Below are 13,883 nucleotides of genomic sequence, written 5' to 3'. Positions count from 1 at the left end.
ACTGTTGCCTACTCGGGAGCATCCCCATTAGATTCTATGGCAGTCGGGCCAGGTAGCATGACGTCATGGATTGGAGTGAAAAGGCCTTGTGCTATCTAGGTGGTGTTGGATGTAGACGCAAGAGGTCACGTGTTGGGCCACGACTGCGGCTTCACGGAGCGTTCGATTATACAAAGGCTGGCGGTGTGACGTAATGCGCTCTCCTATTTTTTTTTTCCTTTCTCCATGTGTTGAAGTATGAGCGACGAAGAACGGCATACTGAACTGCATCCAAAGGAAATGCACTAAACAGAGACACTTGCTGGTATTTTAATCGAACTTAAACAGCTCTTCTAAAATTAAATTATGGGGTTTTACGTGCCAAAACCACTTTCTGACTATGAGGCACGCCGCAGTGGAGGACTCCGCAAATTTTGACTACCTGGGGTTCCTTAAAGTGCACCTAAATCTAAGTACACAGGTGTTTTCGCATTTCGCCCCCATCGAAGTGCGGCCGCCGTGGCCGGGACTCGATCCCGCGACCTCGTGCTCAGCAGCCCAACACCATAGCCACTGAGCAACCACGGCGGGTAACAGTTGTCTTCGCGCTCGTTCCACGTTCGTGTTCGTTATAGTTGTGCAGTAGAGCACAACCTTAGGAAGAAAGTGGATATAAATAATCTCTGAGCTCTGTTCTTTGTTGCCACACTGAAAATTATTTCGTTTTTATTCGTGCATTATAATCCTCAAAACAATATCTTACGCGACACCACAGAAATTTCTTCGAGATTCAGCTTTAGCTGTAAAACAGTTCCTGGCAAACATAAGTGTGACATAGGTATACCTGAAACCTATTAGGAGAAAATTACTCGATTCGATTAATTTAGAGTTTCGGTAGATTAAGTTAGCGCCACTTTATTTATTATTCACATTCTTTTTACGTAAGTGATGTATTTAGCCATTTGAACACGATATTTGTGCGCAGGGTGAAACACAGGGTATTGGCGAAGACCGCGTAGGTTAATACAGGGTACTTTCATCAACGACATATGTTTTTTTTTTTTTTTACAGAACCGTTCGGCAGCACTGCTGTACACGCTCCATTACAGATTGAAAAGATAGTCAGGGTGCGTCTGCTTGGCTACCGTGTATTCTGCATCCAAGCTGACTGCGCGCTGCACTCGGCTCTTTGGCAGACGCACTGGTTTAAGATAGCTAAATCAACGCGAATCTCTGGGGCCATAAAGTTTCGTACAACAACCACTAGAGGAAACTCTGACGCCATTGTCAAGGGGAGCTGCAATGGGCCCCGGCTCATCCAGCGAGGGAAATGATGGGTATAGAACACGGATTTGGCCTAAACTTCGTCCTTCTGGCTTCAAACGGCTTCGTGACTTACCTCCGGCACCGAAAGCCCGATATTGAAACCATTGCGCACGGAGGAATGAAAAAAGATAGGAGGGAGCATTAAGTGACGCTGCCAGCCTTGGCGAGCAAAAGCTCCGTGAAGCCACAGTGGTGGCCCAACACGTTACCTCTTGCGTCAAGATCACAGAGCAAAATCGACATTTGGCGAGAGGTTTGGTTACCGGTAGCCTTTATTCGGTGCGCGCTTGGCTTCCGGTCGCTTGAAAGGTTCCCCATGGGTTCCGTCTCTAATGCGGCTCGCCGAAAGGACACGCTTAGCGCAACACTCGACGCCACAATCCAGAAACTTGAGCGCGGCATCAAGCGAAAGTGCCGCGGTGGTAGCCATGCTTTTGTTTATTTGAAGAGTTTAAAATGGTTTCGATTGGGTATCAAACAAAGGATCAGCCGGAAGTACTAAAACCTACCGCGCGCTCTGACGTTTTCCCCACATGTTGGGCCGCCACACTGGCTTCAATCGCGTTGCGGCGTGCTCCCTCCTATCTTTTTCCTTGCTCGACGCCATTACGCCACGGACGCATTCACCGACAAGCGTCCACAGAACGGCATTACGAATTTCACGCGGGCAAGCCAGCGGGTCGAGGACGCTTGGCCTGTTTCGATGTGGCCACCTCGACAGGGCGGGTAGCGATTATATGCGAGTTCGCGTGGTCTTTCCGCGCTTTGAAAGGTACAGAATCTCTCAAATTTAGGACAACGAAGGCAAGTAAAGTGTAATAAACGAAGCCGCAAGAAGGTCTGAACTCGCAAGCACGAAGGTCACACAACTCCGTGTACTACAGCCGTCATTCACATGTCGGCCGAACCATTTCAGCGCCAGGGTTCGCTGTAGTAATTGCTGTAGGAAACCCTACGTTTGCAGCCACGTGACCGCGTGAAATGTGGGTGGAGCGTAAACACTTTGTAAAAAAATAAATAAATAAAAACTCTCCAGTTTCTAATGAGTTGAGTAACACCGATGTGCACGGTATCAAGAGAGTACTCAACTTTAGGACCTGAGCGTACATAATTGCAGCCCTGCAAAGCACATACATCGAATGAGAACGATATAAGCCATACAGGGATTTAAAAAAACACAAGCTACTGTGAAGTTATTGGTTAGGCATTCCAGCACGTAACCTTCATTGGCCAAACGCTTCAGGAAACGTGACCTGCACAGGCCGGTTCAGCGGGACAGATCGACCGCTCTCTTGAGCGGATACGGCTTCAGCTTCAACTGATCACTCGTGAATTGACTTTTAGCCCTACCATGACGACGTCAAGTGATCCAGTGAACTAAGCGCATGATTTTCCTGCACACATGCATTCAATATTTAAGCTGTCACGAGAGCTTGAATACGAATGAGGCGATCTCTCTTCAGTGGGCGATCGCGTACTCACCAGTATCTGCAAAGGCGAAGGATATTAGACGGGTGGGTGAACGCAAAGGTAACCACTCACATTCTCGTTTTCTCAGACGCTGACGCTGGCTTGTTTGCTGCTTGCACCTCAGATAATTGCACGGCAGAGACGGGGTGGCGATGATGATGATAGCTTTAACGACAACCACGATGACTATGGTGATCACTAAACATGGCGCGTAACCACAGCGGGGGACGGGACAAGAACTCCAGAACTCCGTTCTTGTCCCGTCCCCCGTTGTACCGTCCAACGGAGTGGTTGTGGGAAATATACATATAATGACAACTATAGAAGTGTGACGAACATGTAGAGAAAGATAAAATTGGGATCAAAATTAGACCGGGTGACTAAATAATAACATATGGAAGGAATAGAAGGAAAATTTCATAGCCTACGTCAATCTACTCCCGATATCGCGCCCATCCACACACATCCAGTGGTCGGAGAGGTATGAGAGTAATAACATAAATTTATGGCGGTTCGCACTAACGCAGCGAAGAAATTCAACACGAAATTCAAAGGTAGAAGTCGTTCGTTTAGAAGACTAGCGGCTCAGCGTACGTGCCAATTGCATTCAATGGCGCGTTGAATTACAGAATTAAAATTCTTTCAGCAGCTGTAACTCAAAAGCGACAGAAAAGTGAAACAATATCACGCGAGCAAGTGAGACGCTGCCCTTTGTTTCCTGCCACAAAAACTTGCGTCGTATAACTAACACCATGGCGTCACGACGCGAGGACTTGACTTGAAGCACACGCTTGACTTGATTTAAGTGACGCCTGCCGTTAACGCACCAAAGGAAACGCAATGAGCGTCTTGGGCACGTTCACCCGAGGCGTCATTTATATCAAGTCAAGCATGGGCTTCAAGTTAAGATGCATTTCTGAATACGGGTGTTAGCGACAGAAATTACTCTCTACACAGATGATTCGAATTTTTGTTGCGACGACGGGTATACTTATTTCGGCTTGCTCCAATAGGATTAGCGGTTATGTTGTAAGTAAAACTGCTTTCCTTTTTTTTTCTCAATTGTGACTTGCAGCTGTTTCAAAATTTCGATAAATGTTCAGTCAAGAGCCTTGCGTTGTACGGGGTATAGGCCACGAATCGGTAGGCACAGTACGGGGTACAAAAAATGGCCAGGCTTAGCTTGGTTAAGCCAAGAATGCGTTGCATATTGCGCGAGTTGGGGCCCAGCTTTTCCCCCGGCTGTCGTGACGTCACGTCACGTGGTTGCGCTAAAGGTCAATGGTGGCTGCCCGGCCGCGCCCAAGGGCTGAAATGAGTGATTGCAATATGCAACGCATAAAAATAGAAGCAACTTAATAACAAACATAGCAAACTTAAAAGTGAATAGACCCAGATATGAGACGCGCAGCAATGAACAATGGCTCATACCCTCAATGGTGGCTGCCCGGCCGCGCCCAAGGGCTGAACTGAGTGATTGCAATATGCAACGCATAAAAGAAAACTAAAAAGAAAATTTGGGAGCATGCGCCATTGTCTAGGATCATCATCATCGATAGCTTCCGTGGCTCGAGCACGCGTGCCTCGAGCTCTCGCGCGTGTCTCGTGACTGCACGAGAACCGTGTGCAAGCGGAACGTCGGACGCTGCCCACGGCATCGGCCTGCGAAAGAAAAGCAAATGTCTCGCAACACACGTCGCCGTTCTCTTCGCTCGTCGTCGCCTGTCCGTTCCGAGGTCCACCCCGTCCGCGACGTGGATTGGCGAACTGCCGCGGCGATCGGCATTTCTCGCAGGCGGCGTCGAGAGCTGCCAACCGAACGGCGCCCGGTCCGTTCGATTCCTCGAGGGTCGTCGTTCCACGCGCCTGCGGGGTGAGTATACAGCTTTCGACAGACGCCCGGCTCCGTCGGTTATCGGGGATCTTTTCAGTGCGCCCGCGCGACGTCGCGTATCTAGGTGGCGCATACTGCACGGTTTGATTAGGACATTGGGGAGTGTAATAGCAAGAGCTTGGTGGCGCAACCCACCGCCCCGTACCAAAGGGGACGCTCATACCATCCGTCCATCCATCCATGGACTCATGGCAGTCGAGAAAAGCCACCGCGTGACTCAGTCGCTGCGCCGTTCTGACGCCCAACACGATGCTGTGGGTTCGACTGGTGGTCGCGGCCGATGGGTGTGGATCGCAAATACGTTCGGGTTTACTCAGATTTAGGTTCGCGTTTCGTGCCAGGACAAAGAAAAAATGGCTGCGGCTTAGCTAAGGTTAAGCCCAGGATGCGAAGCCTACTAGCCTTTATTTTAGTTGTTATGCGTTGCATATTGCACTCACTCAGTTCAGCCCTTGGGCGCGGCCGGGCAGCCACCATTTAACCACGTGACGTGACGTCATGACAGCCGGAGGAAAAGCTGGGCCCCAACTCGCGCGCGGCCGCAGCCACCACCTGACTCCCGCTCCTCCCGCTAGGGGCGCTGCGCCGGCGCGTGACGTCACGGTCACGCGCCGGCGAGCGCGTGACCGTATGACGTCTTATGGTAGCTACGCGGCCGCGCGCGGCGCAGCAAGGAAGAGCGTGGTTGTGCGGCTAGTATGCTTCGCATAAAAACGCGACAGCTTTCCCGTCGACCCGCCAAGTGGAGTATGACAATGGGCTACTGCGCAGTGACTACGCGCCCCGCATCGGACGCAGTGAGCGTCGAGCAACGCAGCGTTTGGCGCGGAAACGAAATGTGCGCCTGTGCAAGCGACGCACGCCTGAAACAGCTCGTTTCTAAGGCAATACCGCGTTCACTAGAGGCGCTTTTGTAGCGCTTTGAAGCATCGAGCTCGTGGCTCAGTGGTAGCGCCTCCGTCTCACACTCCGGAGACCCTGGTTCGATTCCCACCCAGCCCATCTTGCAAGTTGTTTTTTATTCATGAAGTGCCTGCTGGGATTTATCGCTCACGGCCAACGCCGCTGACGCCGACGACACCGGCTTTTCTGCGACACGAGCTCCTTAACGCTATCGCGTTAAAAGTAAGATTTAGCCCCACACAGCCGAAACAGAATTTCACATGTTGCAAGGAAATTAAAAGTTGGAGGGTGCTTAGGCATCGCCTTTATCGCAGGAACGCGATAGCATTCAAAGATCCCTGACTGCGTCTCACGCTCCCGGGCAGCTGCAGCTTGTGTAACCGCAATGTTCAACGGGAAACGCTGCCGGCGAACGCTATGCACGAAGGCGAGCTTTGCGGTTCTTTTAACGCGGCAGCGTCAAGGAGCCCGCGTCGCAGAAAATCCGACGCCGGCGTAGTGCGTCGTCGTACCCCGTCGACGTTCCATGCTGCTTCGCCAAAAAGAATTTCGAACCAAATCCCGAACCACGCATACCGAACCACTTCTCTACCACAAAAGTTGCTCCTACCTTGTCTTTCATTCTTTACAAACTTATTCCTCGGGATCTTTCTGTTTGTGCGCAAGGAACAGAGGGGGCCGCGCCGCTCCTGCTAGGACACAATTGAAACGCCAGCCGGGAAACGCTGTCGCGTTAAAAGGGATTTGTATTTGAGTTTCCGCGTAACAGAATTATGTTTTCCTGTATATTCAAATTACAGTGCGACGCTGTCATGTATGTAGGATGCGTGTAAGTCGTAGTTTGCGATTTTTCTTACGCAGTTTACTTTGAGAAATTCAATTAGTTCAGCAACTTCTTTGCACTACACGGAGGGCCTGTGTGGTTGTGTATACATGGTTGGGTATGCGTGGTTCGGAATGATTATCCCCGGAACGACGGTTGACGCCAGCCTTTCTGCAAGACGAGGCCATTAACGCTATCGCGTTAGAAACAACTTGTTCGCACTTATTTATGCCCTTAGGGTATGTCCGTTAGGAAAACAAGAGGTAATTGAGTGAAGCTATTAGTACGGCTAAATAATTATTTACCGATTGGTTATCTGAATTATTCACAGGAAAAAATCTACATCCAGAGCGTAAAATTCGGCTAAATATACAACGCATAAATTGAATATGAAATTAAAGGCGTCAAATTCAACGTCGGCCTTTGTGGGCTGAAAAACAGAGCCCCATGCTGTGGCGTATCGCAGAGCCACTGCTGTTGTGTGACGTTAAGAGGAAGCTTTAGCTCGGGCCCAACTTCGACGCGGCCTATTCAAATTCATGTAAAACGCAAAAACGTTTTTTTGAGATAACCCCTCGACGAATTTTAATGAAATTTGTTGCATTTGAGAGAAAAAATTAAATTCTAGTTGCTGTTGGAAGCGGGATTTCGATTTGGGACTTTAATTTTGTTAGAAAGATTTTCAAATATTCGACCGCTTGAACAAACAATAGAAGCACGAAGTTTACAAATTTATAGCTCTGCATCAAGAACAGATATCGCGGTTCTGTAAACGGCATCCATTAGATCATTCAAAGCGGACAAATTTGATTAGTCCTTTCACATCTCACGTGAACTTGTTACGTTGGTTACAAGTAACATATCAATTTTGTCCGCTTTAGATGTACTATTAGATGCAGTTCCCAGAATTGTATTATCATTTGAGTTAGAGTTGTAAACTTGATAGATTCGTTTCTCGAAAATTTATTTTTTGCCAATTTTCAATAAAAACATTGACGACCTAACTCAAAAATTCGAAACCAACAGTCGCTAGATTTTAAGTTTTTCTTTTAAATGCAACAAACGTCGTCAAATTTGGTGCAGTGGTCGTCGAGAAAAACGAATTCTCTTCTTACATGTATTTAGATAGGAGCACCCATGCTACAGCTTCCTCTTAAGCCCACGAATAAGCCAAATAATTAATTTCATTAATCAATTTGTAGCGAACATCTCCATCCGCTGCTGGTTCGCCGCGAGGAACCAGCTGGCATGGTTGGCCTCCCGGATGTTTTACTAGAGCGCGCATTACTGAGCAGTGCTATGTGTGACTCCTGGGCTGCGCTAACGACAATGAATTCATTCTATAGATTGGCGAAAGACTTGTTTCTACAAAGTGTCGAAAATGCGACATCGAATATAAGTCAAGTATGAAGCTTTGAATTCTTGATTAGTAAGCAAAGATATCAAAATTCTGTGAACTGAACCGAATGAGACGTCTAAACCGGAAACATTGATGTATATTATACACCGCCCGGAATCGTACTAATTTATTTGTGTACAGACTTCCAAAGCCCCCGTAAAGATTACCAGTTTCGCTGAAACTGTAAATTTATGCATCAAATTTGTTCGCTTCAGGTTGTTTAGCATATTCACTTTACAGAACCGCGACATCTGCTTTTGGTGCCGAGTTACGGATTTGTAAACTTTGTGCTTGAAACTTCTGAAACGTGCTAATTTTTGGGAATTAAAAAAAAACGAGTCTTAAAATTCTGCATGCAACAGTCGATCAACACAACTACTTTCCCTCAAACGCAACAAATGTCATTCAAATCGATCCACCGGTTGTCTCATAAAAACATTTCTGCGTTGTACATGTATTTGAATATGCGGAACCAAGTTAGCCTCGAGGTATGAGGGTTCCTTTCAATGGTCTTCATATAAACTTAGGCACACTCGGCTGAGGATCGCATATGGCAATGTTTGCTGTTCATTAAGATGTCCTGCCAAATAAGCTTGCATTGATATTGTTACGCTATGTTACAATATGTATGTCAAAATATGATATTTTTTTGTTTTTAGGAGTCAGCAAATAAAAAATAAAAACTTATTTGCAGGCACCCGAGCGCCTATCTTCTGGCTCATGGACGCGTGTTCTGGCAAGGCGACCGCATTGAGGCGAACAATGAAGTACCAGTATTCAATCCTCTGCTGCGCCAAGAAAGGCCGGACATCATTCTTCAGTGTGACAGCAATGCCCTCAAAGCGCACTTTTCCCTCGTCTGCGCTGACGTCGTCAATGACACTGTCAATGACATTCAGGGGTCAAAGGCCTCTGATGGAAGAAACGGTGATTCGAAGACCGACCGGAACATCCACCGGGTGTTCGGGAATCCCATACGAACCGTCTTCGAGGTATCAGGTGTTCGAAGTTTCAGCGCTGTCACCTGCAACCACGTTGTCACTGCCATCGTGAACGTCTTCCTAGTGTCTACAGCCTACGGCAGACGACGCGGAGCATCAGAGGTCGACCGGGAAATCCATCAGCCGTCCAGCATTGAGGCAGGAGCCACTGTTGAAACTGCCGACGCTTGCGCATTCGTCGCCACCCGAGTACACCCCGCCCTCGCCTGCGACAATCGCGGCGTCATTGCCGCCATCGACGTCTTCTGGATGCCCACAGGCTGCGGCAGACGACGCACAGGACCAGACGTCAATCCAGACGTAAATCCAGACGTCCACCAACCCCTCAGGATTGGAGCACAAACCACCTTCGCGCCTACCGACGTTCGGGCATGCGTCGCCGAACAACCCTACCTCGCTCACGTCTGGGACCACGCCTTCTGCACCATCGTCGACGCATCAAAGGGCTGCGACAGACGACGGTACGAAACTTCGGCGACTGAGCGGTACGTCCACCTCTCCGCCAAGATTGGCGCCCAAATCGCCTTCGGGACCGCGGACCTCGATTTCGTCGAAGTCTTCCGGATCTCGGCGTGTCGGCGACGCAGAACTCGCCCTGCATGCACTCTGCATGGAGTCCCGTCAAGGCGTCCCAGCCACTTCGCGAGCTCGCCAGCTGCAGCTCTCGCCAGCTGCAGCAGTTTTCCTGCGCCATCCTGGACCTTCGGCTGTACCCCTGTCGAGGCGTGGTCGCCGTCTGCGAGAACCCCGTGCGCAGACGCCGTGCATGAGGCGGTGCGAAGAGGCATTGCTGAGAGGCTCATTCGTACCAGTCCAACGGTGAGTCGACGAAGACACCAACAGTGGGTCGAGAAGTTAACGTTCGATGTAAGCTTGTCGGTTGCGGATAGTCACTTGTAAGATCGTTCAGTTAGTGCTTCGCGGGGGCAGGGGGTGGACAGCTTGACGGTATCCGAGCTATGAGGAAGCTTTAGCTCGGCGCCAGCTCTGATGCCGCCCATTGGAATACATGTAGGCAGAAACGCTGATGAGGTAACCTCTTCGCCAATTTGAATGAAATCTGTTGTAATCGAAAGAAAGAGGTAAATTATAGCGACTTTAGGAAGCAGAACTTATGGCCGGGAATCTTTACTGAACTATCAGAAAATTGGTAAGATTCTACAAGTAGAAACACGAAGCGTACAAATCCCTAACGGTGCACAAGAAACAAATACCGCAATTCTGTAAACTGCAACTGTTAAAAATTTAAAGCGGACATATTTGATATAATAATTTACAACTTACGTGAATATCTTAGTGTTTACAATGGATTTTGCAAAAGCGCTGCCCAGATAATAATGGTACTTCTCAGAGCGGAGTATAATAGATCAATTTTGTCTGCTTTAGATATATTATTAGGTAAAATTTATAGAATTGTGATACCATTTTTATTTCCCGAGTGACAAAGTTGCAGGCTTATAGTTTCGTTTTTAGAAATTCTCTATTTTCAACAATTTTTATAAACAATTTGACGCTGTAAGAAATCCTTCCTTTAGTAACTCAATTTTAACCTTTTCTTTTTTAACAAGCCTCCTCAAGTTCGGCGTAGTGGTTGCCGAGAAAAAAAATTTTACGTTCCAATGTATTTAGATAGAAGCTCCTGAGCTAAAGCTTCTTCTACTTTAGCTTGAGCTTTAACGTTGGCGCACGAATACGCTCTCATATATAGCGCGAAATTGAATTTTTAAGTGGAGTGCACAGGAACGAAGTATATATAGTCATTCACACTCGCCAGTATGGCTCGGCGGTGGTCGGTCGGTCGGTCTTGTTTAGGAGGTATTCTGTAATAGTCCACCTAGTGGACACGCCCATTTCGTCTGCTGTTGAAGTGCTGATAGGCTCTGGCACCTGGTAGCTGCATGTACGCAGTCCAGCCCAGCCAATCACAACTTAAACAGCAGACGAAATGGACGTGTCCACTAGGTGGACTCTTACCGAATACTTCCCTTGGTCTGCTCTTTCTGTTGCTCGAACCATGTGTTTTCCCCGTAACACTACTTTTGCAGCATATGGCCGCCTTCAGCAGGGTCGCAACGGCCCCGTGTCGCCCAGTTACGACTGGGCCGAGCGGTGGCTCGGGTCAGAGGAGCTGGAGGAGCGCTGAAGCCTTGCAGGCTCCGAGGAGACCACGGAGGCACCCGTGAAAGGTCTCGCCCTCGGATGCCTTCAGGGCTACGACACCTTTGTCGCGCACTTAGACAGCGCAAGTTCGGCGGCAGAGGCGGCAGGACCGCGGCTGGCTCTGGTGTCGTGGAGGGGACGACGAGGCGGACGCGGTCTCAGCGGCCGAAACCGCGCCGTACGGCTGAGCGGCCGGCGTGTCGTCGGCCTCGCAACCCCGCACCGTGCCCCAGGAGGAGGCCGAAGTCACGGCAGCCACCGCGCAGCCACCGCCGACTCCTAAAGCATTCGAAGGCTTCCAGGTGAGGCAGCAATTTCTAGCGCAGTATACTTCAACCCGAGGCACATGTAAGCTTACACTCACAAACACTCTCACTCTGGGGAGCCGCACCCTCGAAAAAGAAACTCGCTTTCTCCCTCCCGAAAAAAACGAAATGTGCGCTTGAGCAAGCGACGCACGCCTGAGCCTTAGAAACAGCTCGTTTCTAAGGCAACACCGCATTCACTAGAGGCGCGTTTGTACCTCTTTGAAGCATCGGACTCGTGGCTCAGTGGTAGCGCCTCCGTCTCACACTCCGGAGACCCTGGTTCGATTCCCGCTCAGCCCATCTTGCAAGTTGCTTTTTATTCATGAAGTGCCTGCTGGGATTTATCGCTCACGGCCAACGCCGCCAACGCCGACACCGACGACACCGGCTTTTCTGCGACACGAGCTCCTTAACGCTGTCGCGTTAAAAAGATATTCCGGGGTCTGACACCCCGAAACTTCACAGATGAGGGAAGCCATAGCACGCGAAGGGCTCCGTATCAGTTTTGACCGTCAGGGGCTTTTTAACCTGCAAACGATTCAGTTCAATACACGGTACGCGAGCGTTGTTGCATTTCAACTTATCTGGATGCGGCCGCCGCGTCCGGAATCGAACCTGCCACCTCGATCTAAGCTGCGCGACGCCATAGCCACCTATCCACCGCGGCGGGCGTCTCCGTCCGAATCCAGGCGCGTCTGTGGGAGATGCCTCTGCGAACTCGATCGCAACGACTCCCTCCTCCTCTCTACTCCACATGCGAACCACTTCATCATCATCATCATCATCAGCCTGGTTACGCCCACTGCAGGGCAAAGGCCTCTCCCATACTTCTCCAACAACCCCGGTCATGTACTAATTGTGGCCATGCCGTGTCTGCAAACTTCTTAATCTCATCCGCCCACCTAACTTTCTGCCGCCCTCTGCTACGCTTCCCTTCCCCTGGAATCCATTCCGTAACTCTTAGTGACCATCGGTTACCTTCCCTCCTCATTACATGTCCTGCCCATGCCCATTTCTTTTTCTTGATTTCAACTAAGATGTCATTAACTCGCGTTTGTTCCCTCACCCAATCTGCTCTTTTCTTATCCCTTAACGTTACACCTATCATTCTTCTTTCCATAGCTCGTTGCGTCGTCCTCAATTTGAGTAGAAGCCTTTTCGTAAGCCTCCAGGTTTCTGCCCCGTAGGTGAGTACTGGAAAGACACAGCTATTATATACTTTTCTCTTGAGGGATAATGGCAACCTGCTGTTCATGATCTCAGAACAGCAGGTTGCCATTATCCCTCAAGAGAAAAGTATATAATAGCGAACCACTTACGTTCGATAAAATTTCACAATGATGGCTCAGTATCTGCTTTGCTATTGTAGAATCATAGTTTTTTACTAATAATGCTTGAGACATGGTTTCTGTTTAGACCCGCTGCGGTGGCTTAGCGGCTGTGGTATGTAACGAGGTCGCGGGATCAAATCCCGGCTGTCACTGCCGCATTTCGATGGGCGACGAAAAACCAAAAAAACGCCCGCGTCCGGTAAGTTAGGGGCACGTTAAAGATCCCCCAGGTGGTCAAAATTATTCCCGAATCCCCCACTGCGGCGTGCCTCATAATCAAATCATGGTTTAGCACGTAAAACCACAGATTTCAATTTTGTTTAGTCTTTTTTTATTTCTAACAGCGAAGGGTGACAAAAAAAGCACTCAGCTCCCACTTTCAGATCTCCCATGCATTTACGACGAGCCTGTATTAGGCCACGCTAATGCGTTATCATTATAGGCGGACTTCACCCACTCTGGAGGTGCCTAACAGAAAACATCGACAGATCCGGAAGACAGTGCGGTTCAACGCTGCTGCGAGGAAAGAATGCTAGTAATTAGCACGTGACATGCTCACTTAGCGGTGCTAAGTTGTGGCCTAGTTTGTATGTGTTTGTGTAACACCACTTCCGGTACCACGTTATTGCGCGAAAAATTTTCTGATGCCTCGCTTATGTTTTTTTTTTCTGTCGGTGTCGACAACTATTCGCGCATTGCAATGCCCACCTGGAGGGAGCAGTGCGGCACTGCGTGACATCTGTGCTTCTTGGACGGGCGAGAAAATGGATGTATGGATGGATGGAATGGATGGACGGATGGATGTTATGAGCCTCCCCTTTGGAACGGGGCGGTGGGTTGCGTTACCAAGCTCTTGCCATTATACTGCCTATTGTCCTACCTAGGTTAAAAAAGATCAAACGAAAAAAAAACTCCCACAACCAAGTTCCCAGAATTCCCACAACCAAGTTTTCCGATCCCCTGTTGCGAACTGTGCTTTTGTGCGTCTCCGTTTTCTGTCCTTTCCCTACTTCCAGCAATCCTCCAATCGCCTCCTAACTAATCCCTATTCGCAGCGGCGGAACGCCCTCTACCGGGCTCTGGTGCGGTATTCTACGGTGTGCCGCATCGTGCCCGCCAGGACCACGTGACCGGGACGCCGCCCGCGTCCGCCGCCGCCGTGCTGTGGCATCCCGAGCAGCAACGGTCACGGCGACTGGGCGCGGATGCTGGAACGTTTGATGGATGTTCGCGTGTTGTGTAGTGTATCGTTTCCTCGATAAACGACGTTTGATTGCGAACGCTCGTGT

At 49.4% G+C, this 13,883-nt stretch overlaps 2 protein-coding genes across 5 annotated transcripts in view; one reads left to right on the top strand and one right to left on the bottom strand.

Moving 5' to 3' along the window:
- Positions 1–2,931, bottom strand: part of LOC135917977 (neprilysin-2-like) — a 65,701-nt gene extending 62,770 nt beyond the window's left edge. For all 4 annotated transcript variants that reach the window (XM_065451624.1, XM_065451625.1, XM_065451628.1 and 1 more), the window contains exon 1: positions 2,788–2,931. The gene's annotated coding sequence lies outside the window, so the exon portion shown is untranslated. The remainder of the gene's footprint in view (positions 1–2,787) is intronic.
- A 1,389-nt stretch (positions 2,932–4,320) lies between these two features.
- On the top strand, positions 4,321–13,874 carry LOC135917975 (uncharacterized). The gene is made up of 4 exons (XM_065451623.1): positions 4,321–4,648; positions 8,489–9,614; positions 10,841–11,257; positions 13,650–13,874. The coding sequence occupies exons 1-3, from the start codon at positions 4,455–4,457 to the stop codon at positions 10,976–10,978; spliced, it is 1,458 nt and encodes a 485-aa protein (XP_065307695.1). The 5' UTR covers positions 4,321–4,454; the 3' UTR covers positions 10,979–11,257; positions 13,650–13,874.
- Positions 13,875–13,883: the final 9 nt, after the last annotated feature.

Source organism: Dermacentor albipictus, chromosome 9 (genome assembly GCF_038994185.2).
Source record: "Dermacentor albipictus isolate Rhodes 1998 colony chromosome 9, USDA_Dalb.pri_finalv2, whole genome shotgun sequence".
Taxonomy (NCBI): domain Eukaryota; kingdom Metazoa; phylum Arthropoda; class Arachnida; order Ixodida; family Ixodidae; genus Dermacentor; species Dermacentor albipictus.
This window is presented reverse-complemented; position numbering and strand designations above follow the sequence as displayed.